The 27,720-nt window shown below is 37.4% G+C and overlaps 1 protein-coding gene across 2 annotated transcripts; it reads right to left on the reverse strand.

Annotated features, from left to right (window-relative positions):
• Nucleotides 1–313: 313 nt before the first annotated feature.
• On the reverse strand, nt 314–26,863 carry API5 (apoptosis inhibitor 5). 2 transcript variants are annotated; one of them, XM_060606430.3, is made up of 14 exons: nt 26,642–26,863; nt 19,479–19,640; nt 18,251–18,344; nt 17,703–17,768; nt 16,615–16,766; nt 15,024–15,230; nt 14,217–14,321; nt 13,213–13,302; nt 11,719–11,900; nt 10,444–10,537; nt 9,412–9,468; nt 7,418–7,494; nt 6,775–6,911; nt 314–2,445 (listed from the first exon to the last, which is right to left on the reverse strand). In XM_060606430.3, exons 1-14 carry the CDS (start codon nt 26,708–26,710, stop codon nt 2,423–2,425), a joined length of 1,515 nt encoding a protein of 504 aa, XP_060462413.1. In that variant the 5' UTR covers nt 26,711–26,863; the 3' UTR covers nt 314–2,422. The 2 variants fall into 2 exon arrangements, with proteins under 2 accessions (XP_060462413.1, XP_060462412.1); XM_060606429.3 differs by having other exon boundaries at nt 314–2,450.
• Between the last annotated feature and the right edge of the window lie 857 nt (nt 26,864–27,720).

A 27,720-nucleotide genomic window follows, 5' to 3' on the forward strand; every position in this document is an offset into this window, starting at 1 on the left:
TAACTTGAAGATGGTAATTAGTTATTTCACAATGTTTTGGCAAGTATGTATCTGCTGTTTTGCTTCAATAAAAATAACCAAATCCTTTTTTTTCCAGAAGTATATGAGTTCTTAAACATAAACCTCAAAGGATGAAATTTAAAGATAACTTGCAAGACTGAACTCCTTGAAGGCAGAGCCAACTTGTCCATCTTTGTATTTTCAGTCTAACACACTGCTTGGCAGTATTGACTGCTTGGCAAAATAAAAGCAATCAATAATCGATATCCAGGAATCTTAAGTTACGTAATCATAACACATCAAGACACAAAACAAAATTACAAAAGGAAATTTATTTCAAAAGCATAAGGGAACATTTACATTTGAACAAGGTGATAACAGGTGTCTTGCAAAAGAAAAAAATTCATGGCATGAAGTTTTTCATTCAAATTTCTGAAGCAAAAATAACCTAAGTTGTGCACTATTGCCTTAGGAAAGGTAAGGGGAACAATGAGGTGGCAAAGGAAGGAACATAATCAACTCGGTGTCAAACTTGAGAAAGTAAAGTTACTTCTGCTCAGCTTTGAGTTTACAAATATGCTTTAAAAAAGAAAAAGAGGAAAAGTTACACTTAATGTTCAAATTTATATAGCTGTAGTCCCAATAGTTTCTGTACTTGAAATGGCTTTAGGCCACTGGCTGATGCCTCTGAGGTCCAGACTATCTGGTCACAGTTTTCAAATGCAATTCCTTGTTCCTATGTCTGTTCAGATTCCAAGGGAGCTTAGGTTCAGCTCAGAGTCTTTTGGAATGTTTTAGAGATTATTGCCACCACTCCATAGTCAAGCTGACCAACTTCTTTTGCTCACTTGTATCATTCTAGTCTTTAACAAAAATATTTTTCCCATAAACATGTGCAGTAATTCCAACAAAGGGGTTTTGCTTTTTCCCCAATGTAGAGGTAACAATAATGAAGACACCTGCATTGGAATCACAAACTATTCCTCAAAAAATATGTCAAACTACTAGAAAATGTCATTCAGGCATTGAATCTGAATAGCAAACTTGGGGGAGGGAAGATTAACTGTGGAACAAAAATATATGAAACATTCAAATGCAGAGCAAAGGGCCTATGCTACTAAAAATGCCCATGACATTAAACACTCCACAAACCCCCCGTCTGTTGTTTTAACCTAAAGATTCTATTAGCTAACTTATACAATAATTTTGATTAATAACCTGAGAAGTTAAAATCTTGAAAGTGGCAAAAGCAAACCGAGAGAGCATCCCTTACTTATTGGTACACCATGTTTTCAAGTCACTTTTCCTGGGTTGCCCTGGTTATTAAATCCCCCAATTCTAAATTATTCTATCTCATCCTGTAGAAACCTATATGTACATCTGATTCAATATTTTGGCTGTATTTCTCCAGCAGGGATCTCCAAATTTATCTTTGAAAATGCAGCCTTTGTTTATTTTTAGTTTTAAATAACAATAATCATGTAAGTGCAACTGACTCAAAATCCCTCACTACTGGGAGGAAAACCTAGGTAACAAGTTAATAATGGATTCATTCTTAAAAGGATCATCACCGTGTCAAAGACTACCCGTTCCAGGAATTTTAAAAAATGATTTATGTTGCGTAGTCAAGTTTCACAGCATGTGTGTATATATATATATACACACACACATATATGCTTATGTATGTATGTATATTATACATACACATTTCTATTCAAATAGTAAGATCCCATAGTCAAAAGTTAATATCGCAACATATGGAGAAGAGTTAAGTAAGCAGTGCAAAGTAACTTACTTCCTCCTAAAAATGTAATGTCATTTTTACATTTTAAGAAAGCTGATAAGTATTTTGCTTTTATAACACTAGGTAGGAAATGCCTAGCAGCTTTATTTAAAAAACAATGAAAATAAAATGTTAAGATTGACCATTATTCTTCTCCATATATTGGGCAAAAGAAAAAAAAAAAGACAGAGGGTAGAGGAAATCCGTAAACTTTCAACTGATCATCTTTACCAGTTACCAGAAATGGACTGAATTTCATTACATTTTAGACTCGAATAGCTTTCAATAACAAATTACCAAGATGTTAAAAGTAAAAGATTCACAATATGAATTTTGAGTAATAATGATATTGCAAAAACAAGTCAAGATTGTGAACAAAGCATCCAAAAATATCACTGTGGTTTTTACCTTGGACACAACCATGGTCTGTTACAAAAGTAGATCATACATACAAAGGTATAAAGAACATTAAGTTTTTAGCTGAAGGCAGCAGTCCTTTTAAAGGGACATCCCCGGCAATCCAATGAGTAGTAGAATTTAAGTATATTAAGCTCATGACAATGCTGAAGAATGTGATGTCTTATTCAGTAGAGTCTTCCCCGACTACGATTTCCTCGTGCTCCCCAACCTCGGCCACCTCTACTTCCCCTGAAGGCTCCTCTCTGCTCTACGAAAAAGCGAACAAGGGTTTAGGTCTTGCTCAGGACTTCATGGTACAGCAAACGCAGCAGAAATGTAGCTCGTAGCTCTGCGTGTAGCAGCAGACTCTATAAAAGCAGCGCTGGTATTCTGCTCATCTACAAATTCAATGTGTACATAAACCAGAGCGACATACATACTAATGCACGATGGCAAAGTGCCAAATCTATCCAAAGTAGGTACTCAGTTAAATGTACCCAAAAACCAGATATTTCAGGGTGATAACGTTGTAACTACATTTCTTAGTTATTGGTGTGCCTATCAATACTGAAGATAATTAAACTATTAAAAATTCTATACTTAATGTGGAATTAACAAAAATGCCACTGGCCTTCAAAAGCTAGTGCCATGAGTGCAAACAAAATAGCTTAAATTATCAATGATCAATTTTGACAAATTAACCTAGACTGAAAAATGTACCTTTGAAATGCAGTGAATAGGCAATTTGTTTTGGTTGCGGTATTTCAAGCACCTGGACTCACAAAAATGCCGATATAAATGCCAACAGCTTTTCTCACTACTTTATCAGCTAACATGAGCTGCCCAAAAGGTGATTTGTATACAGTATTCAGATTATTAATGTAAATTAAGCTTATCTTTTGCTAAAAAATCAAGTCACTTGTGTCATACAGTAGAATGAGTCTTTGATTCATTGGTTAATCTCTTTCATAGTTCCAGGGAAATATTCCTTAAAGGAATCCTCTAGTGAAGAAAACTGATTGAAGTTATCAGCAAGGTTGGACTTTAGATTATACATAAATGAGTCACGAGTCTCAAACTTCTAATTCCAGAAATCAAATCTCTTCACTGAACCTTCAAACTTCCTCACTGCAGCAGTCTTGTTAGGAGCAATGAAAACCACCAGGTGTTGCCATTTTGGATCCATAATGTTGGATGGATGCTTGAAAAATTCCTATTAAGTCCATATTGCAATCCATTTTTTTTTTTTTTTGCTATTAAGGCTAGAAATATAGATACCTTATTTGGGTAATGTTTTGAGGTCTTTTTTTTTCCTCCAGCAACTCTCTGAGTTAGAAAACTAACTGGATCATTCCCCAGCTTAGCCAACATTTACATGTGTAATAGCATGGAATCTGTTTCAAAGTCATCTTTCCTGCCCCAACACATTTTTCTGAGCTGATCAGTTTGAAAGCCATTTAAATGAAACCACCATGTTGGTTATTCCCTGAACATACTGAGAAAATCAGAGGTGGTCTGGGGGTAAGTAAGACTCTCCCAGAAATGCAACGAGTGCATCAGGTTGTATAGCAACCCTTATGTATGCTGTAACTCCAGCATTTCTAAGACTTGGCCTCATCTATGCAGATGTAGGCACATTTTCCCCCTATCGTGCTCATTATAAAACCTTCATTTCTCAGTTAATTTAACAACACACTTAAGAAATTATCTTCATAGGTATCATTATTCCGTGTAAACTGACTACTAAAACTCACCCTTTCAACTGTTTTTCAATCAATTTTAATGTGCAGAACTAGGTTACTTGCCCTCTATTATTCAGCCATATCTAATGAGGATATTACATACATTGTATGAAGATACTGTTTGACATGGTTATCTTGTCTTACTATTTCTTTTTGACCTGCAATGGATGTAGCCATTTCTACACAGTTCAGTCTCCAAAAAAAAAAAAAAAAAAAAAAAGTGTCTTTTTTTTTTTTTGAAGAGCTTTATCCTGAGGCACCATTCTGCATTTGCATGATTTCTTAAGTGGTTTCAAGCTTACATTACTAACTTAAAAAAACCACTGCTCCCAGCTACAATTATGATTTAAAAGTTATTTTTACATTCTAAAAAGGTAAAATATGCAGGACACAAGTCACAAAATATATCATGCTTAGTACTTCTGGGTTACGGAACAAATATGTGCAGGAGGGAAAACCAAACGTGGGCAGGTGTTTATAAATAATTTGATTAAAAAATGCACCAAGAAGTTGAATTGAGTTAATGTTTATAAAGCAAGTAAGAGACCTTGGTTAATAAAGTGATAAACTTGGATAAGGAAAAAAATGGCTACATATTCCTGCCTGGACTCAAAGAACAATTGCAATTCTGGTTCCTCTTCTATGATGAACAAGTTCAGGCCTATCACAGCCTATTTCTTTCAACGTAATAAGGTAATAAGTATTAATACTACTTGGTTCTCTAATAACCAAAAGGAGTCAATTTCCTAACCCCTCAGCATACATGACTTAAAAAAAAAAAAAGCCATCTAACCAGCCTTTCGAAAAATAAAACAAGAGTGTGGCTGACACAGGAAAGTGGAATTATGGTGGTTAACAAACTATGTCTTAAAAGGCATTAAGAAAATAAAACATGTTCTCCCCTCCAATTCTGAGGCAACAGTGACATCCCAGAAAAAAAAAAAAAAAAAAAAATACAACATGCTTCTTTTTTCAGTTCCCTAAGGGAAGGACATAAAAAAGGTGGGAAAAAACTTGAGGTAGATAGGCCCACCAAATCTCATCTGTAGTATCAAGAACTGTTTTCAATGGAATGGGTGAAAGAAAGCCAAGAAAACTCTTGAAATTGCTACTATGAGAATACCTATAACCTGTTAACATTCAACTTTTGAAATCTAAAATGCTAGCAGAAATTTGGCTACTACTTTCCAAAAAAAGATGAGAGTTTAGTTTCTTTGTAGTTCTGTTTGTGACCAGCACCCCAACGACAAGGTTGACCCCTTTAGGAACATTCAGGGGCTGTAATACCAGACACAAAACACAATTAACAGGAATGCTTGTTTTGCCCATATTACTCTGAGGACTATGGTACAACTGAGGTTGTAAGTGACTCAGAGATTTTTTTCACACTGATAGTGAAAAAAAAATCATAATCTAAGGCTTTGCATTTTTCATATCTCTTTTCCACATGCATTATGTCATCTGATTCTCCCCATCAAACAGGCAGTGAGTTTCACAGGGCAGAATCCTCAAAGCAACTCAAGAGTAACTCACTTGCCCAAGTGAAAAGGAATACAATTCTCTATGTATTGCCATAGCTCTTGATTACTTTCATTTAAGTCAAATGAAGATAGTATCTGAGGTAACTGTGGATTTTAAGAATAATTCTGAAAGACACCACAAATCATACAAACAATAGAAGACGATCTTTGTTGCAGTGAAGTAACAGAATCCTTTCCATTTACAAAATGTCTGCAGAAATATTCTTGAGGGTATTTTCCCTCTCTTATTTGAAGTTTTTAAGAGCTCTGTTATCCCTATTTTTCAAGTAAGAGAAGAGGCTAAGAGATGCACATTTACGTAGTAAGAGTTCAGTGATCTTTCCTACGCTAAATTTGCCGGAGTCTGAAAAATAGAAGGGTTCATTTCACAGTCTAAAAAAAATCACCTTTCCGTAAGCTGTTTGCTCAGGTAGTAAAGGAATTTAGCTACTGTGGGAAGACTTTAATGTCAGAATTATCTCACCTTGGAAACAATTATAGAGTTACATGTTTCAGAATGTACTTTTTTAAAGATAATTACTGCAGAATTAATTCTGACTGGTAAATAAGACCAATCCTAATTACATTTGGTTGCCAGTATTATTAAGATTTGTCTTCTTAAACAAGATTAAGGAGGTGACTCAGTGATGTTTTCATCCATTCTTCTTTGAAAGGATCTATGAGGATACAAGTCAATATGGAACAAACTGCTCTTCTTCCACAGCACTGGGAGAGAAGGGACTGGAGGGAAGCCTCCTGGCACCAGTGGCTAAAGTTAACAGGGAGACTGCACCCTGGGCAGTGGGGAGAGACCGCAATGGGACACATCTTCCTTGCCGGTGATACATTAACATCTGACTCCACTACTAGGACTTCTTCCATAGTAGTTAAGAAGATGGGAAGGACAAGCAGTAGGCAGATAAGGTCCAAGAAGGATCATTAATATCATCATATCTGCTAGAAGCTGTATCTACCCTTGAGGGAGAATGCACAGAATGTCTTGCCCTGAAGTTACAACAGGGAAAACGAGGAATGGATGGTTCATGTCAACTTCCTTTTTTTTGGTTCCCTCCTCTGAATACAAGAGGAATATTTTTCTTTTCCAAGTTCTTAGTGTTGTATGCTTAATTCAGTAAGTCTTACAAGAGAGAGTTATAAAGGAATGGGGTAGCTCGTTTCCCCAGTAGCTCTAGTTCCCCAAGCTAACTCAGAGAAGTCACTGGAAAGAGCCATTATATATATTACTACACACAATTAATAATTAAAGCCAAGTACAACACAATTTCTGCCTAACTTCTCATATTACTTGTACCCAAACGGAAACGCTCACCATAATTAAAGTTGCTCAAATTGCTGCTATATTTCCCACTAGGAGGATTATAAATCTGCCTGGCATCCCTTTTTGGTCCTGCTGGAGATTTCTTCAGTGGTGAACCAGAAGTTGTATCTTCATTGGCTCTCTTCTGCCTGTAACAGTAAGAAGGGCAGTAAAAAAAATTCTATTACCAGAGGCCATTAATACACATGTAATTTAGCATATTGGTCAAAAGACATCCTAAAGATGACAGTCACATCAGAAAAAGGGATATAATGTTCTGATGTCATCAAATTAACTGTGCCTTAATTATGCAACAATGGCAAAAGGCATTTACAAGGCTTTAAAATAATCTGGGATATGTAGCTTCAAGAACTATACAGGCAAGGGACTCAGTTTATAAAACTTGTCAGAAGCCTCGTTATGCCACAGGAGTACAGAGAAGCCTGAACATTCCAGCAATGTATTCCACCAGTTTATACTGCAATCAGACTTTATATTTTAAGTCATGCTTCTAATTGTCATATTTTAACATCTTACTAAGACTGTTTAATAAGGTACCATTTTGTACAATAAATATAATATCCAAAGTCAGAGATTTCTATATTTATAAATCATAAATATTAGAACACTCAAATCTCTTTTAAATATATCTTACCCAATTTCCACCTTCTGTACAGGTTTCCAGGATAATGTTACTGTGCTTTTATAAGAAGGAGGAATGTGGAAGAGATCCTGAAAAGACAAAATGAGACAAGATTTGTAACATATTTGGTGGTGAGGGTAAATAACGTGGAGACATCTTAAAGACACAACTGAGGAGAGGAAACTTTATCCCTCTTACCTAAAAAAAAGCTGCAACAGAAAAAGTAAACAATTTTTTAAAATTCCATCTATTACACTTCATTAATGTTATTTTGTGTACATCACTTCAGAAACTGTAGCTAAGTCTTTTCTAAATGATGATTATTTTGAGTTCTAGAATAAAATGTATCAACTCTAATAAACAAAGTAAATAAATAAGCACTTCTTTTGCACAGAGGCAGTCACCAAGGTGCTTTCACAGAAAAAAATGGTACAGCCTGCATTTGCTTTTGCAGACTTTTAAACAGTTCAAAATCAGAACAAAACTAAAGGCCTGGCTAATCATGTTTTTCTTCTTAAATATCTCCAAATTACCAATAAAGGAAAAACCCCCAAGATTTAAATACGAAATTATCAATATGTAATAATGCAAATGTTTGCTGAATTTAAATGTTAAAGCAATCCAGAACTGAAATAATCTAACCTCATGATACCCTCATGTAACTTGGGATACATTTCTAAATATATTTATTCTTAGTATTTTACCTAACATTTCTTATCAGCCTTACTCTGATTTTTACGTGTCAAAATCATTTTTTAATTTATTTTTTACCTATATGTAGGTAAAATATGATAAAAGTAAACTGACTTACTTCCATAGTTAAATATACTACAAAAGACCACATCCTACTATATACAACTTAAATCCACCATGCCAGGTAAATGTAAGGAATTAGTCAATGTAAAGTCCTTTGAATCAAAAATGCCTGAGACTTCTAGCTGGACTGATTTAGCATAAGAAAGGGATTTTGCTGTAATCCATAGGAGAAAATGGATGTTGGCTGAATCTATCCGTGGTCATCATTTCACCATACAGGTCTACCAACCATACTGTATACCTTAAACTTACACAGAGATGTATATAAATTATTTCTCAAAAGTCTCACATTTAATATATGAATTCACTATTTGAAATTATTATTTGTATTTAAGGTTCGAAATAAGTGGTGGCTGTTATAAAAATTTCCTTAGGAGAGGAGAGTGTTGACACCATGATACTCATCCTTCAATGTCTCCCTGTTGCTTTCTCTGAAAAGATTCCCTCTCCTCTGATAAAAAAGTATTTATTCCATGAGATCTTTACCAGATTGGTGTTAAGGTATACCACTAGTCTTAATTTGTTACTGTCAGGTTTGTGCTCTGTTAACGAATATTTCTTTTTCCCAGCTGGCTAACAAGAAAGTTAACTTGTAGGAACAAATGATGGTTACTTTGTTGTGATTCTTTTTTTTTTCTCAGGTTGTCTTTTGTTTAGGTTTATGGATGCTTGGGGAGGGTAAATAGGACTGAAGGGTATTTATGGCTTAATGGTAAGGTACACCTTAGTCTACAGTACAGACAGCTCTCAATTTATTACACAGATAAGTTAACAGAAAAGAACCATAGGGAAACATCTCAGGTACCACACAGACTTGTCCATGCTTAGAATAACCAAAGCAGAATTTTACTGGCCATGTGAAAGGACACAATATTAAGACCACCAGAACTTAAGTCAGTGAAGTTTCTAAATCTAAATGTATTTGCTCCAATGCTTTGGGCCAGAGAAAATCTGCACGTCTCCCTCTGCAGTATTTTCTGCAGTAGCTTTTAAATAAAACGATGTATGACTTCATAATAGTTATAGAAATGTCACTTGGTATTGTAAAAAGTGTAAAGTTTTAAAAGGCCAAATATCTAGAATACAATGGCATTTCCCTTTAACAGTACCATAATAGACCTAAAGACACATGGATAAAACCTCTTGCGCTAGCTTTCTAGTGGAGGACTGGGTAAGAAAGGAAGACTTACCTTGATTAAAACATTGATATTATTGGTTATTTTCAATGCAACAACTTTAATCTTGTTCTGCAAAAGGAAAACAAAATTAAAGTGCCAATAACTTTCATGACGCATATTCCATTCCCATATAGAACTAGAGCAATTCTCTTTCAGAATCATTTCTTCTCATTCCTGTTTTTTTTTTTAATCTCAACCAGTGCAGAGATGGCAAAGAAAGCAAATAATCTTTATATTCCCTTTATAGGTTAGAACATTGAAGTGTTTTCTACCATTTATCTGAAAAAATGAGTGAGGGACAGGTCATATGTGCATAGGAGTTGTTTTAAAAATCATCAGTTTAAGTTAGATGAAGACATAATGAAAACTTAAAATATTTCATTAGGATTGGGGTGAAGATTTATCAAAATAGGTGAAATCAGAGAAATCCAAAAATCCCTGCCACATACACATACAGTCTGGGGTAGAACTGGCAATTTAATCTTTTTTTCAATGTAAATTGATATTTGGTTATCAAAAAGGTAAAATTTTAAATATCACAAATGTCAACCAAATATTTGAACAAAATGTGCTAATGAGACCCTAGCAAAAGACTGGTATGTATCTAAGTTTGGTAGCACTGTTTACAAACTTGGAAACGTTCAACAAAACATTTCAACAAGGATAAAAATATGAAAATATAACTTAGTAAATAACTAAATCTGCAATCTTCTAACATGGGATCTTCAACATAGACTTGTATTACCTGTTACATTTCAACATATGAATTGAGTCTGAATTTTTTTTTTTTTTTTTTTTAGAGAGCGTGTGTGCGTGTGCGTGTGCGTGCGCGCACATGCATGCAGGGCAGAGGCGAGAGAGACAGGATCTTAAGCAGAGCCTAACTCGAGGCTCAATCCCACGACCCTGGGATCATGACCGGAGCCAAAATAGAGTCAGATGCTCAACCGACTAGGCCACCCAGGTGCCCCTGAGCCTGAATTTGTAATACACTCTGGCTATTATAAAAAAATTTCCTTATAAGATGTGATCCACTCTTCTTACCTCTTCTGTTTTTAAGGCTTCGCCTGTTTTACCCTGCAGAGCCAAGCGAAGTTGTCTGATATAAACCTGCAGACCCCGGGCAAAGTACTGCAGCCTAAATAAAGAAGTACTGGTTAATTAGCAAATCACAACTTCAACTTTGTTTTTAAACTCATAGAATCTTATACTATAGCTAATTTTTAAGTTATCAATACATGATCCCAAGAGATACATAAATAAGTGAAATGAAAGCCGTCCTCCTTTATCAAAAATGGTAATAAATCCACACTCAACCTGGCAAGAGTAAGATTTGTAGCACTGTGCTCTTTATGTTACCTGCAAGGCATGGTCAGTGAACCATTCAGGAGCATGGATTAGGATCAGGTGGCCTGGGTTCTACTCCTTCACTGGCCAACTGAAGGTCAAGTGACCTCAGACAAATCACTTAATCTCTATGTTTTTATCTGCCAACAAGGGACAGTGTTTGACCTGTTTACACCTCAAGGTCCAGTTAAAAGTATAACAAAACTGCAGATCTGAGAGTTTATTACAAACTCATGTAAATCTCAAAGGGTCCTAAGTAACTCCCTTTTCAAGTTTGTTCCCAAATACGTGAAGAGAGGCAGTACGTAGCCCCACCTGCTGACTTCTAGGAACTCCACTTAACAACTTGGCATTATTTAATTTTCGGAGTAATTTCTTAACATGCTGCTGCTTCTCAAATGCTTCACCAAGTACTAAACCTCTGCCTTACCCAAGAGTAGAGGACAGTAACAGATGATACAGTGGACAAGCATTTAAAATTATAAGATGTGAAGCTGTTAATAAAATGATTCCATACAAAGTGTCTTCATGATAATCACTTATGATTTCTCCGGTGGTGCTCCTCCAGAACACTCTAAGACATCAACAATAGCAGCTCCAGGTTATGGGGTACCCACGTGTGCCAAGGTTTCCATTCACTGTCTAATATTCCCACAACTCCACAAGGCAGGTGCTTTATCATTTAATGTAACTGCTGAGGAAAATGTGGGCAGTTAGAGAGACTGGGAATCTGCTGGGGATCATAAAGCAAGTAAGGAGACCTAGAGCCATTTTAGAAAAAGTTCTTTCCTCCTACGTGGATATGTTATGCCACCGGTTTGTATACATTCCTGTTTTGTGGATCTTCCATTTTGTTCTACTGGGGTAAAGCAGGGTGGAGAGAGAACTCTTGTAAAACAAAAACAAAACCAAGGGAGTGTCAAGATAGCTATCATTTTTGCCAGGGATTGGACCACTTCAATCATACATCACCTAATTTTGAAATCTTTGAGCTTTTCTGCATTCAATTTGGCTGTTAAGAAATCTGGAAGTTTTCGGCCCAACTGGTGGAAGCTGTACAACAAACACTCCACATAACTGAACTGTAGCTTGGGTTCTTCATTACCAGCATTCTCCCCGTTTTCTGCTTCTTCCGGAGGGAGAGGCATGTATTCCTAAGAGATGGAAATACAAAGATGTTTGCAATCTACTGGAAATGCTCTAATTATTAACATATAATGAGGTAAATGAAGGGCATGCTTTTAAGGCATGAAGCATTAAAAACTGCCAAGATCAAAAATTTAGGTTAAGATGTCCCTTTTACCTTTTAGATCAATGATCCAGCTTGTCAACTCTCCATGTTAACCTGTCATAGCTGCACCCTTTTAAGGCATGAAGTGTTAAAAACTGCCAACATCAGAAATTTAGGTTAAGATGTCCCTTTTACCTATTAGATCAATGATCCAGCCTGTCAACTCTCCATGTTAACCTGTCATAGCTGCTGCTGTTACTGCTGACAATGAAGTAGCTAACATTTATTAGGCACTTATGCTAATGAAGGAATTGAAATTCTGAGAGCTTAGATAATTTTTCTATGATGAAATAGTCAGCTGAAGAGTCAGGATTCAATCTAAGTTTGCCACTGAAAATTGATATATTTTTTAAAAGTTATTTATTTATTTTGAGAGACAGAGCGAGCACAGGCAGGGGAGGGGCAAAGAGAGAGGAAGAATCCCAAGCAGGCTCCACAATGTCAGCACAGAGCCTGATGCAGGGCTTGAACTTAGGAATCGTGAGATCATGACCTGAGCTGAAATTGAGTTGGACACTCAACCGAGCCACCAGGCGCCTCACAAAATTGATGTTTTTAATCACTTTACTATGCTAACTCCAAAAATCTTTTCTGAACATTATCCCACACTGTTTGACTCTCACATTCCAAGTACTGCCAAAGGCATTCAATATGAGTGCTGTAACACCCCAGCAGGTGTTACAGGTCTGGAAGAGAGAGCATGGGATGTGGGATGAGTCCATTCATACTACAGGTCTGATGTTTATCACTCACGGTGTCAGTTACACAATTGCTCACATCCAACAAGAAAATCACTTGGTGATGCTGACAATGATTTTATCAGGTGGCCTATTTTCTCCACAATTATGACTTAAATGACCTTACTTCCTGGCTGCTAAAGCTACTTGGCCTTGGGCAGCAACCTGGATGGTGACTTGGAGCAAATGTGAGAAAATTTTGATAAAGGAATAACAGAAAGACCTACTATATAAATCCTGTATTATCTTTTATGCAAAATATCAACAACAGAAGAGATGTCAAAGATTTTCTTTTAAAAGTAGATAACACGTGGCCTGAGCAACTAAAAAACACTTGCTAGAATTATTCTACCTAATCTGAATTTCAAAAGCTGATTCTCTAGAAATTACACCACACTATATACTGACTACGCCATAAAGAAAGAAAAAAGCTCTTACCAATAACTTGTCAAACAGTTTCCTTAAATTTGTTTCTAGTTTTTCCATGTCACCACAAAATGAACTCATCTCTGCCAATAGTTTCAATACCTAAAACACACAATTCACTGCTATTAGTATTATTTTTTTTGAATGGGCAAGGGTTGTAAAGTAAGAATGATTCTAGATAACTTTTAAGGCTGCTTTCTGTTACAGTTTAATATTGTACTATGAAGAAACACCTAGGAAGAACTCTTAACAGCAAAGAATTACTTATGAATATTTAGAGTGGGCCCTGTTTGCTATGAAATTTAGTCTCTGGACACTAACTCAAAAGCACTGGTAGTTGCCACTATTCTTGGGGTCCACCTCTCTTGTACTCCATCTCAGTCTAATAAGCCAAACCCAGGACATCTGAAGCAAATGATAGTGTCAGTACACAGTAGGACTGTTCTCTAGCCTAAAAACCTAAGAGGAGAATGGCATATACATTTCCATTATTTCAGGTTAATTCAACAACTATTAAGTGCCTTTCAGAATCAGACTCCACAACAGATCCTGGGGATATAGAGATGCATCAGTTAAATGTGGAGAGATAAATAAATGTAAATGTTATACGTGTTGTGGGGAAAAAAATATGAATGTACATTACAGTTGAGATACAAAGGAGAGAGCTGTCGAATTTATTGGAGAAGGGATAACAGATATTTTGTGTTAGTCTGTTTAAATCTGGCTCTATCGATTATAGATACAGAGAGGAGCAACCATGAATTAAATACCTTATTTAAAAGTATTAAGGCTACAAAGATAGAGAGTATCATGAACATTATAGGCAGTGCTTTCCCAATGCAGCAAACTTTCATTAAATCCATAAACCATTCCTAAGTGATTAATCCTGGTATAGATTACTAGCTAGCCATCATAACTTTACTCTCTTAGAAATCAGATCTCGAAGTTAGTGGTTTATATTTATGTTAGAATATGAGAATGTCTTTTCAGTACTAACAGCAGACATTTTCTCCTACCTCCAACTGTATATCGAGGCCCTCCACTGGGGTAGTCAAGGAACTGAGGTTAGGGAGAACCTGCTCACAGAAATAAGTCACAAACCTTGTGGAATGCACATTTTTCTGCAAAAATACAAAGAACATGGAGTTGTCAAAGAAAGGGGGGAATATTCCTTCAAATGTAATAACAGAATGTCATTCAACAAATGCTGAGCACCACAGCATCAAGCAGTGTAGTTACAACACAGCACACACCCCAGAGCACTCCAGGAATAACCTTGTGACAATACACACTTCGTTACCACGTCATCTGGAGCACTGGGACATCTGCAGACTTTCAAACTCTTCCTTAATGCTCAGGTCAAATTTTAGGGGATATTTTAGTGTTGAATTTCAGACTGTACATTTTGCAAAAAAGGAAGAGTCCTTTAAATTGTGTTTTTCAAACTACTCTATGCACATCCTAGAAGACTCATGAGCAGAGAAGCACAAAGCCAGAGATAAAGAGCGTATTTACCTATAACAACAATCTGTTACAAAATTTAAGAAAAAAAAAAAAGCTAAATTACTAAACCAAATGGTTTAGAAACTCAGCCAAACCATAAACTATGATGCAAAATGCTCTTGACCTTTAAAAAGTCTCTAAGCAAGACTTGAAAGAAATTTCTGGCTGTTCGGGGCTCTCATCAACCCCACCCAGTAAATATTCACTCCACTGTTACTACTTATATGCAAAGGTTTGAGGAGAACCCTCAAGTGAAAATCCATAGAAATATACGCTAATAGAGTAATCAAAATACCAACTATGTAAAACAAAGAGCTCACAGAGAAGAGGGGTACTGCCTGCCGAGTGCACTGTAAGAGCCTGTCCACACAGTCAGGATCGGAGGGATTGAAGGTTTGTTCCAGGTCAGCCTGTTCAGCCACCAACTCTACGAGTTGCTGTCTTCCACTCACTGTCTGTAAGCTTTTTAACCCAGATAGTATCTTCATAAACAGGACAAATTCTTCACCAGTAACATCTTCTAGGACCTGCAAAGAGACAATTCAGAGTAACAGTATTGTTATCACTTGAATGGGAAAGAAAGATCAATATTGAAACTGTAGCAAATTTATTTCAGTTACTAAAGTTGGATTGCTAGTATTTCTGAAATACTGATGAGAGGACAGCTTCTAGCTTCAGTCAAATTTAGCTTTAGAATACATCATGCATTCTCAACAGGGCACAACACTGTCTCCAGAGGGGCAAAATGTGGTTCTCGGAAAATTTTTCTTCTTTATGTACGAAGCACAGATATACAAACAGTGAATAAATAGATATAGTATATCTGTGGCATTAAAATTTCATAGGAGAATAGCTAAGAAAAGAATATCTAAAAAGGCTCTTCATGGGGGCAGGCGCTGGGGTGGTAAGAGGGGGAAAAAACCCTGAAAATTCTATAGTCAGCTGTCAAATCAGATTCAGTTTCCTGAATTTAAAAGCAGCTTGGTGCACCTGGCTGGCTCAGCCAGTAGAGCATGCGACTCTTGATCTTGGGGTTGTAAGTTTGAGCCCCATTCTGGGTGTAGAGATTACTTAAAAAAATAAAATCTTTAAAAATAAATAAATAAAAGCAGCTTGCTCACGTTAATATGGCAACTGTATACAAAATCTGAGACCATGTAAGTCTCGAGTGCTCTATATGAGTGGGTCTAAGTCTTTATGTTCACTGACTGAAGAAACAAGCAATCCTTACATACTCCACCAGATTACTAGCTGGAGCAGATACTGATATTCCCAGCTGGAGAGCTGCTCCTTTCGCTCTCACTGAAGAAATCTCATCAGTAAGCAAGGGAGTGGTGCTGTTAGAGAAAAATTTGAATTCTCCTCAACATATATATAAAAATAATGATCTCCAAACTTTGGCACTTTATGAGTGCAAAGTTAGCTGTGACACATCTTGTGAATCTTAGCGTCTCTAACTACGCTAGACGCTGGGAGCACAAATAAACATGGTCTCCTGAGCTTACAGTGTCATGGGGTAAGATGAGAAAACAGGCACTTCAATGTGTTTCACTTTCATTTTGAAATGATCCAGAACACTAGAGGAGAATATCCTAAAATTGGGGAGGGGGTAAAAATTAGGTAAAATTTCCTGAAAGAAATTACTTGTACAGAGTCCTGAAGAATGCATAAATTTTGAGGATACCCCATGAAAGATTTAAATGTGATCACACCCCTTTAAATCAATATGCCAATTCATCATTACTGGTGACCAAAGTGCAAAATACAATATAAGAAAAGCCTGACATTCTTTAGTGGTTCTAATGGGATGTATCATTTTATACAAAAGCTACAGACATTAATGAATACTACCAATTTGAAATATGTTCTTTTGCTTTACAGGAGTCCTGTTGAATGATGACTGAAGCTTACCTTTTTGGATTCAGTTAGTATAAGTTCCTCTACTTCCTTTGTTAAGACCTCATCTGGTAAAGTCTTAAGTTTTGTAGAAAGGAATTTGATTGCTCGTTCTCTAACAATGTCCTCTCCCTGAAGTATTTGGCTAAACAAGCCACCTAAAGTCCCTGCAAAACAAAATAGTTGTGTGTAGCAAATCAATTCTATATTGTAATGAAGTTTCTCTGTTTAACTCATTTAACAGTATTTATTTTCCAGTGAGTTAATAAGCATCCTGAATATGACGGTTTCTGGCTAAATTAATTTGAAATTTCTATAGCCCCAACTATAACAGTAATCATATGCTTTGTTCATGGACTCAGAATCCGTTTAAGAACGACTTTCTTTTCTGGGGGCTCCTGAGTGGCTCAGTTGGTTGAGCATCTGACTTTGGCTCAGGTCATATTCTCATGGTTCGTGGGTTCGAGCCCGGTGTCAGGCTCTGTGCTGACAGTTCAGAGCCTGAAGCCTGCTTCAGATTCTGTGTCTCCCTCTTTCTCTGGCCCTACCCGACTTGTGTGTACACACTCTCTCTCTCTCAAAAATAAACATTAAAAAAAAAAAAAAAAGAAGAATGACTTTTTAATCATTAATAATAAACCCAGGCATTTTGGAGAATTTCTTTAATGTGGCAAAGGGAGTTTTCAACAACTTTTTAAATTTCATGTATTAATTTATTTTTGAGAGAGAAAGAGAGGGAGAAAGAGAGAGAGAGAATCCCAAGCAGGCTCTGCACTGTCAACGAAGAGCCCGACATGAGGCTTGAACCCAAAAACCATGAGATCAAGACCTGAGTCGAAGTCGGACAACTTAACTGCCTAAGCCACCAAGCGCCCCTCCAACAGATTTCTAATGGAAAAGTCTGATGTGTTTTTGCAATTACTTCTGCTAGGTTTTTCACGTCACAAATATCTTGTGCTAAGCAGCTTTTTTAAAGAACACTCAGAACTTTTATGAAATAGATCTCTGGATGAATCTGATTTTATCCTTAATAAGGAATGCCACGCTCCCCAACTTTTTTTTTTAACACATCAAGCACAATTCAGAACAAGTGGTGGGCTTACCTTTTGCATCCATCTTAAATATACTTAACAGGGCATTGTTCACTAAGTTAAATTCTGCAGAATCATCTGGATGGAGAAAAAATAGTACAATGTATAAAAGGAATGAAAAATATTTGCTGCATTTTCAAACCTAAGATTCAACATAGTTTCTCACAGATTACATTGAGAGGAGACCTATAACTAAGCATTCTTCTCAACTACCAAGAAAATACATCTTCCCTATAAAGGTAGAAAAACCTGATCTCACACCAGGAAAGCTTTTACATTAAGACAGTACAATTAAAAAGCTACAGGAAACTGGGACAAAAAATCACAATGCATCAAAATTCCCAAAAGAATCCAGTCACTATGTCTTTATGAACAGAATTAAAAACAAAACAACACCAGGAGTTAGATAATCACAATCCAATCAGCTTCAAACTACCGAATGAAAAGAAGAATTTTAATTTCTATCAAAAGTAGTACCTTCAGCCAAAAAGGAAAACAAAAAAGCTAAATTTCAAAGGGAAGTTACATTTAGATAAGAGGGTAATAATAAAATTTCTTACCTGTCTGCAGAAGTTGGGTTAGTATATCTGCCACTCTGGGAAGATTTTCTCCGGTGGCAAACTGAGGCAGCTCTTTAATTGCTTGCCGTCGAATCTGAACATGATTTCAAACAAAAAAATTAACCAAATACTATCATCAATAAAAACAACAACCCCAATCTTTAAAGAAAACTAAAACTGGAGAGAAACCATAATTAGGGGCATGAGTCACCAAAATATAAAACATGAGGCTTCTCGCAGTTTTAGAAATAATTTGCTCCAATTTAATATTCGAGCTTCACAGAATCACTAAAACAAAATGTGGTGAAAAGGGATGCTAAGTCCAATGAACTGACTGGAGCAGACAGATCTGAGATCATAAACAACAGTTTATATACTGATTACATGTTAACTGTTGCGTTTTTACTACCTTTGGGCATATACTGCAGTACCCTGGAGAGGCAAAGTCATATCCAGTACCTCTATTTACTTTAAAATTTCCCTATTGACTACTTAACACAACATTTGTGAATATATACTACGTACTTAATTCCAAATATGTGGTCTTGGCTTATTTATTACTTTAAGTTTTATTTGTATTTTTTGGGGGGGCATAGTTTAAAAAAAATGGAGGAGTTATATGTAGCAAATTGTGCATGGAATGTTGGCGATTCACTAACTGCATCTGAAAAGCCAGGAGGTAATAGTTGAAAGTTCTTAGGAATCTGTATCAGCAGCCAGATATGCTAATATAATTCCGTTCCAAGGAAAACCTATTTTTTCTTATTCTAGTAATAATATGTAATTATTACACAGACCAATTATTTTTCTGCTATGCACCAGATTTAGGGGTGTTGAAACTATACGATCTAATACTTAATATTTTAAATATCTAAGCAAGTATAAATTGATTGAAAACTAACATTAGTCTAATTTCATGTGCACAATGTATAACAATCTATGAAAAAATGTGAGCCACAACCCATTTTTACAGTGGATAACGATAAGCAAAACAAAATATTTCGTGATTCTATGCATTTTTCACAGTTGAAAGTTGGTGAAAGAGAGAAAACATCTTCTCACGTGTAGGTTTAAGCCTCAGCATGGCATCACACCAAAACACACTGCAGGACTTCCTGGGCACTGATACCACTGCTACGTCAGTTCCATTAGCTACATATAGAAAGTGTCTGCGAACGGCAAGTGAGACATCTGAAAGCTCGCTGAAAAGCATCAATCATACACTTACTGATACGTCTTCATCCTCACAGAGGTCCAACTGTGCATTGATAGCAGAATCAGCCAATTCTGGAAAATGCTTAAAGAATTTCGGAATAAACTGAGCTGCTAATCTTTTTTCCTTCGTACCACCTTTCACACCATCTAGTATCACTTGATAGGCATCTTTATGCTGAAAGAAAGAATAAAACAGAAGAAACGATTTTTTAAAGATGGGAAGCTAAACAAACTTGTTCAAGTCTGCTTTATATTACTAAAATTTTACTCAGGCTAAAAAATTGGACTTATTTTTGCAGTTCTACCGCTTAAATTGGACACCTACTTTTCTAACATCTTCTTCCCTGCCCCCCCCCCCCCCCCCCCCCGCCCCACGCATTATTCATCAGTTGGGGAAGAGAGACGGACAACTTGAATTTTAAATAGAAAAAGCACGTAGTCTGTAGATGCATCAACTTCACTCTAGTGATTACTGACCCCAATCTTGTGACTGTATCATGGCTAAAAACTATAATGAATATTGTAGAATTCTCAAAGAATTGTGTTACATTTACATAATCATACTTATGTTTTCAATTAGCACCTTGGTGAATAGGGAGAGAATACAATCTTGAAAATAAGTAGTAACAGAAAGGTTAGGAAGCTTTTTTTCCCCTAGCCTCATATTTTTATGATATGAAAACAGTAATTCATTCTAGATAGTCAATTTTGGATTAAGACAGATTCTAATGTAACATATTTAACTTTTTACTACAACAATACATTCAAAGCTCATTTGTTTCCTTATTAAAAACAAAAAACCAAAAAACTTCAGAAGCGCTCTCCCTCAGATACTCATCATTGAAGAGTCAACAAGTTCCCAATCCCCCTAACACACTTGCCTTCAAACCAGTTCTTTTATTAAATGACAGTGAACAAACTGGCAAATGAGAGTAATAAACACTGAGACTCTAGATACATCTTCTGTTTGGACATATGGGTAAAACTTCTAATTACTGCACAACAGTAAACATTATAGTAATGACACCTAATGTGTATATGGCATAGTGTTTACTCTGTTCACAGCAATGCTCGAAGTGCTTTAGATACCTCATGCCTTCAAAAGTAAAATAGCCAATAAACATCCAATAAACTTTAGTTTTATAGTAACTCTTTTTTATGGACAATACTACGTTAAAATAAATAAAGCAAAATACAAAGTTATTAAGGCACAGTAGAATCCCAAGGACTTTTAGAAAGTGTTCTCATGTCAATAGGCTATGGTCACGATTAGATCTTTTAAAGGTACGGGTTTTAATATATTCTACAAAAAATACTAGGTAACTTTAAAAGTTCATAAATTGCCACCTATTTAAAAAACATAAATTCTAAAAATTAGTTCTAAAAAACATAAAATTCCATCAAGTGATTGACAAATTTTAGTATCTTAAACATAACACCAACTCCTAAATAAAAAAAATTTCTCTGAATTAGGTTCGTTTCCTCATAAAATGCAGGAACAAAATCAGTCTTCAGGAGTTACTACTTCAAAAGTATATTACATACTTTTTATTGCAAAGGTTTGAAAAATTATGGCTAACTTCTCTACCATTCACATTCCTGTGGTTTGCCTCATGTCTTCTAGACAGACTTCATAAAATCAAAGCTTTAAACAGTTCTGACATCCTTACTTTTTACAGGGTATCACAGTCCAATTTCCTTTAACTCAAACAAAGCTTTACTTCTAAAGCCTTTTGAGGAAACTCCTTACATTGTCTGAAATTAAATGAAGAAACCTTACTTCAAACAATTCATCCTTTTGCAAGGAAAAAAACCATCTGGAATAGAATAAAAAGGAATCATTAGCGACATTTACTGAAAGCCTACCAGGTACTGAGAAATGCCTTGTGTGCATGCCTCACAGTAAACCCATGGGTGGGTTACTGTGGGTTACCACTATGCCTATTTTTCAGACGAGGAAACCAAGGCTCAGAAAGTGAAATAATTTGCCCAGAGCTTCATAGCTAGACAAGTAGCAGATCCAGACTTGAACACAGTTCTGACAGGCTCTAAAGTCAAGATCTGTGCCTAATATGAAGCTTCTTTAAGTTCTGAGATCTTAGTCAAGAAAGCAAGAGAGAAAGAAAGTTTGCCAGATTTAGGACCATCAAAGGCAAAATTTGAGTCCTAAATATAGGCTCCATACAGGCATGTTAATGGAGATGCAGCATCCCAAACAGAGAAAGTTCTTTGGAAAGTTAAAATATTTTTACAAATTCAAATTAGAAATCAAATCTACCGGGGCGCCTGGGTGGCTCAGTTGGTTAAGCGGCTGACTTCGGCTCAGGGGCAGAGAGAGAGGGAAACACAGAATCCAAAGCAGGCTCCAGGCTCTGAGCTGTCAGCACAGAGCCCGACGCGGGGCTCGAACTCATGGACTGTGAGATCACGACCTGAACTGAAGGCGGTCGCTTAACCGACTGAGCCACCCAGGTGTCCCATATCAAATAATTTCTATAAACATTACTAATAGACTTCAAACTCATTACCCTTTATGTAATACAAAATAAAATGTTCTACTGCCAGCTCTTTGTCTTTTAACTGTAGCATAGGGACAAGACTTTTTACAGAATCTCCCTAAAGTAGTTATTACTTCTGGTTTTCCAAGCAGGAAACACAATAGAAGTGATATTCTCAGTGATCGCAGTGATTTAGTGACAGGGGGACTGTAACCATAATAAAGTATTCCAAGTACTACACACCACGGCTTATTTTTTCTCTTCCACTACAACTGCATAGTTCTGCTAGATAACTGTGATGCTAACAAATTTTAATTGTAAATATTTGAATACATTCCTAAAACCATTTGTGTATCCTTTAATATATAATTAAAAAAAAGCAAACTACAATATTTTCAAGTAAAAATAAAAGGCTACAGTTAGACCCACATTCAGCATATACCTTCTAAAATAAAAAGTCTGTGATAGTGATTGTCAAAACACAACCAATATATGTAAGTGATCAGTTACATGCCAGGTAAAGCCATGTTTGGGACCAGGATGCAGCTTCTAAGCAAGAAAGAATTATTTTAGAGAAGTTTATAGTTTCAACAAACATATTTCTCAAGTATGACATAAAAATAAAATGGATATGCAAAGCTATATTATTACTTCTTCCTCAATGAATAAATCTAGTTTGTAACACAAAATTAACACTTTCTTATTGAAGTATAGTTGACATATAGATGTACAACACAGTGATTCAACAATTCTACGTATCACTCAATGCTCATGACAATAGGTGTAGTCACCATCTGTCATCACCCAAGTTTTTACAGATTTTTGAAGGAGTATGAACTTGGTCTGTGTTTTTTAGCTTAATCATAGGAAAAAAAGGCACCAAAAGAGTGGTATTTCATGAAATAGAAGTCAATCAAGCTTATGCTTTTCCACTCTGAAGAGCCAGTGTACTCCCGTTTAAGAGAACAAAGGAGAAATCAGGGTTCAGGCATTATATTGATCTTATTAGCTCAGCCTAACCGCCCCAGTCCCTTCACAGATATTTGGTATTTTTTTGAACTTAAAAAAGTTTTTGACTACATAATAGAAAACTAAATATCTACATTTAAAAATTAAATTCGGAAAAATTAGAAACAAATGTAAAATACTAATGGACAACACCTTACTTTATTATGGCCAGAGCACAGTGGAAAGGGGATTAGGGAGGTAGAGGAACACTCAGCAGAGCAAGGAGACCTGAAGGAGTAGCAGAGGCAGAGTGGGGGGAAGGGAAGCTGAATAGCAGGTACAAAAAAGGAGGGAAATGTTTTCAGGTGTTAAATAATGCATCACTTAGAATTTATCACTTGAAGTTTGCTTATTAGAAAACACATGCTCATGGTTCACATATATGATGTGTGAGTGTATAAAGTTCTCACCTTCATTCCCAAGAGATAATCCTTGTAAACAGGTTTTTGTTTCATGTATATATACACACATAACAATAATTACATTTATATGTGATTGTAGGACATATATTAGTTGTATAATTATTAACTTTATTAATATAATTATATAGTTATATACAATTAATTAGATCTGTTCTCTCAACTTTAATGTATTTCTTCAACTTTAAAGAAAAAATGTCTACCGAAGTAGAAGGTACAGTGCAAGGAGAAAAAAAAATAAAGACAATTTAACCCTTAACCTCAAGACTTTATAAATTTAATAAGGGAATAAGAAAAGCCCTCACATGAAATAAAATACAAATATGAAGTACTATAAATGAATACACAGTGCCAAGGAGGTTCATCAAGAGAATAATCTGTTTGGAGAAAATTAGCTGAAAACCTCGGAGGACTTGTGTTTTTCCTGATGTATTCAGAGAGCATTACTCTCTGACAGTAGAGAAGAGGGTACTCCCCTCAGCGGCAGCAGCAAGACCAACTATGGTTCTCAGCTCTTTGGCAAAGGATGAAAACGAACATGAATGTTAGAAGGAAGTTCTAGACTAAAAACTCATATATGGTCTCAGAAATGTCCACATAGGTACCTGCCAGGATACCTTAACCCTTGACTGTAAACCTCCTAAGTTAACATGGAAGTCAGACTTTGCTACAGTAAGAATGTAAAGACTTTCTCTCCTTAAAGAACTGTCAGTGGTGTTCCTTCCATTAAGTTGCCTCTTGCTTTTAGTTAAAATTCACATGCAGGGTCATGAAACCCACTATCTTTTTTGGTGAGAAGTTTTAGGAATTTTCTCTAAGGGTTGAAGTTATTATACAGTAGAGCAGACTTAGTAGCCATTATGGTTCAGTCGAGCTTCAGTCCTTCCAGAATTCACTATTTGAGGCTGAGAAAATCCCTACCCTTAATTATGCACAGGGCTTTTCGTCTCAAATAGCTGCCTGACAGCTGTCACTACAGTGTCATGAAGGTACTGAGCTCCCACTGTGCTAAGGAATCCTGCTAAAATTTTAGCACCTGGCACAGTGTTTTTGGTACACGGTAGGCACTGAAAAAAATGTACTGAATAAATGAGACTGTGGGCCTTCATTAAAGTCTGCATGAAAAAAAAACAAACCCTCTTCTGTTTTTCACAAACTTCTGTCTCCTAAGCAATCTTCCTAAATTAAAAGCAGATTTTTACTTTGAGAAAGACATTTTTGACCTCTTGAGGGAGAACTCTCAATCTTACCTGGTATTTAAGACTACAGATGACATTAGGGGCGCCTGGGTGGCTCAGTTGGTTAAGGGTCTGACTGACTCTTGATTTCAGTTCAGGTCATGACCTCACCGTTCCTGGGATCAAGCCACATGTCAGGTGATCAAGCCTGTGCTGTGAGCACAGAGCCTGCTTGGGATCCTATCTCTCTGCCCCTGGCCCCCACCTCCCCATGTGCTGTCTCTCAAAATAAATAAATATGTATATATATTTAAGAGATTAAAGATGGCATTAAGAGAAAAATGTGAGCAACTCTCAATCATTCATAGCCAATATATAAATTCCAGTTTCGCTTCTGTTTGCCCTAACATAGTAGATGGCGGTCAACGGTTTGCTATCCAGCAAAGAATGAGGCTGGGGGAATGGGACTGGACTGTGTATATAGTTTCTAAGTTTCCCTAAAAAATTCCTGATATACCTCTTTGGAAGAGCAGCATCTACAAACTGACTGAGAATCACTGTTGTAGGTTTTACCCCATCTCCTCTGCTGATCTGCAACAAAATCAGTTTTTGGGACAACAATTTGCTACAATCTCCCTCAACTCCGTCACAATGAATGAGAGTTTCTTCACTACCACATCTTTCTAGGAACAACAAAATCAAAACATGACTGATCATAGTTTTCCCAATCTTGTCTTAACCGGTAGAAAATTTCTCCCTCAGTATTGACCTAACACCCACTCTATGTTTGTCTACAACACAGTTAGTATATTTCTCACTGACTGATGATGTCAAAATTTGCTACTGAAATGGAAATATGTACTGAAGGAAAATGATCTAGTACTTCAAACTGGTAAATTTACAATTCTAGATAAAGATTAACGAAGGTCCTGACAGCACAACTTTATTGTTGTTTAGCTCTAAAAAGATTTACCTGAATTACACATGTCCAGAAAAAGGGGCTGGGAGGGGCTGCCACAGCCCTGATAACGTTAGGAGACTATATATAGGATCTTCCACTTCTTACTCCATGGGATGGGTAAGCAGATGAATAACATTAAGTTCTAAGTACTGAAAAGATACGCATAGAATTTCTAACGACAATGACCAAGATTACTTCTGGGAGAGCCTGGTTCTTTTCCTAAGAAAACACAGACACAACCCCCAACTCCTTAAGTTCAATGTACTCCAGTACTTGAAAACTCACAAAGAAGCCTGCATAGACAATTCAACACTGCGGAAACTGTGTGTCTTGAGGCAAACACTGCGGAGAGCTCTTGCCAGACAACTCTATTTAAAGCTGCACTCTTCCCCGCCCCTCCCCACTGCCACTGCACGATTCTGTTATATTTTCTGTACTACACTTTTCAATGGGGGGGGGGGGGCTGGGGGTGGTGGCGGACCTATCTTTCTTATTTATCGGTAGTCTACCTCACTAAAGATACATTCCGGAGAGCACCAGTAACTTTGTCTTGTACCTCCAGCGCCCGGCACAGCACCTGGCGCTCAAAAATGTACTGAATAAACGAAATCGTAAGTCCTTGTTAAAATCTGGGTAAAAGGGCCCCTCTTCTGTTTTCACAAACTTCTGTCCGCTAAACACTCTTCCTAAATTAATAGCAAGTTTTTTGTTTGTTTGTTTGTTTTTTGCTTCGAGAAAGACATTTCTGACCTCTCGAGAACTCTCAATCTTAATCTTCCGACGGGCTGAAGTCCACCGCAAAGAAGAAAGACTTAAAGCAATATGCGGGGCAAGGCTCGGGACGACAATTAACGGGGGGCTGGCGAGGCTGAGTTAGGAAACGCCACGGTGAGAAAAGGCTGGTCAAGGGAGGCAGAGAAATAACCTGGGACCGGGACCCGCGCTCTCCCCGGCGAAGCGGGCGTCTACACTCCCAGTGGGGCCCACCGAGACGAAACAGCGGGCGCCGCTGGGAGTCCGCGGGAGGGCGAAGCAGGAGCCCCCGCCCGGCCCAGGGAGCGCCTTCGAGAGGCCGCGGAGCGCCGGGCCCTGCAGGCCTCTCGGGGACTTACCTGGCCAACTTGCTCCGTAGCGTCGGCTAGGATGCCATAGTTGCGATAAAGCTCTTCTACGGTCGGCATGGTGAGCGACAAGCCCAGGGCCCGCTCCTACTGTCGTCGTCGTCCCCGGCGCCACCGCCGCCTCTTAACTTGTCCAAGCCCGCGACCCGCACTATTACGCCTCCAGCTGCCGCCAGTGCCGCCGCCAGTCACCGCGCTCAGGGCGGCTCCGCCCCCAACGTTTACGTAAAGATCTGCGCGCCGGGAGCGGCCTTCATTGAGCGCCAATCACAGTCTGAGGTTCTAGCGCCCTCTAACGCTCGGCGGTGCAAAAAGCGGCAATGATGATTAAATTAGCTCAGGCTCCTTTGAAGGATTGTGCCTGGCGAGGAGCTCTTGGTGGGGAACAGAGGAAAACTCAAAGGTGCGTTTCTGTTCTTAAAAGATCTCCCATCATCCAGAAAATTGATCTTAAAGGGAGAAAAGTAGAATGAGGGATGGGAGAGCTTCAGGGTTGAAACATTAAACTATAATAGACAGTAAATTTCAAAGCCAGATCAATTTGTGCAGAATATACACAGCCAACGGTTACAATACATTCCCTGGCTCTTTTACTCCGACTCAGATAAAGCATATCTAAAAGGAGGGGCGCCTGCGCCTGAGTGGCTCAGTCAGTTGAGAGTCTGACTTCAGCTCAGGTGGTGATCTCATGGTTCATGAGTGCGAGCCCCACATCTGGCTCCGTTAGTGCAGAGCCTGCTTTTGATCCTCAGTCCCCCTCTTTCTCTCTGCCCCTCCCCCGCTCACGCTCTCTTTCTCAAAAGTGAATAGACATTAAGAAAAAAAAAAAGGATTATGGAGTAAAGGAGAGGAATTGGTGAGGTTTTGTTTTGTTTCTGAGAGAGGTGTACTTAGCAATGTGAGTAGCTTAGGGAAGTTGTTACCTCCTTCCCTGAAACCTGGGTCTATTCTTAGGAGCCTGAGATGTGGTGCCTGTAGTTGGGAGACGCAAAAGAGCGGTGCCTGAGCATGCCTGAAAAAGTTTGAGTTTCCTGTGGCAGCAGAGTGGAGGTGTCCATGTTGGGACCTAC

Source organism: Panthera onca, chromosome D1, assembly GCF_046562875.1.
Source record: "Panthera onca isolate mPanOnc1 chromosome D1, mPanOnc1 haplotype 2, whole genome shotgun sequence".
NCBI classification, from domain to species: domain Eukaryota; kingdom Metazoa; phylum Chordata; class Mammalia; order Carnivora; family Felidae; genus Panthera; species Panthera onca.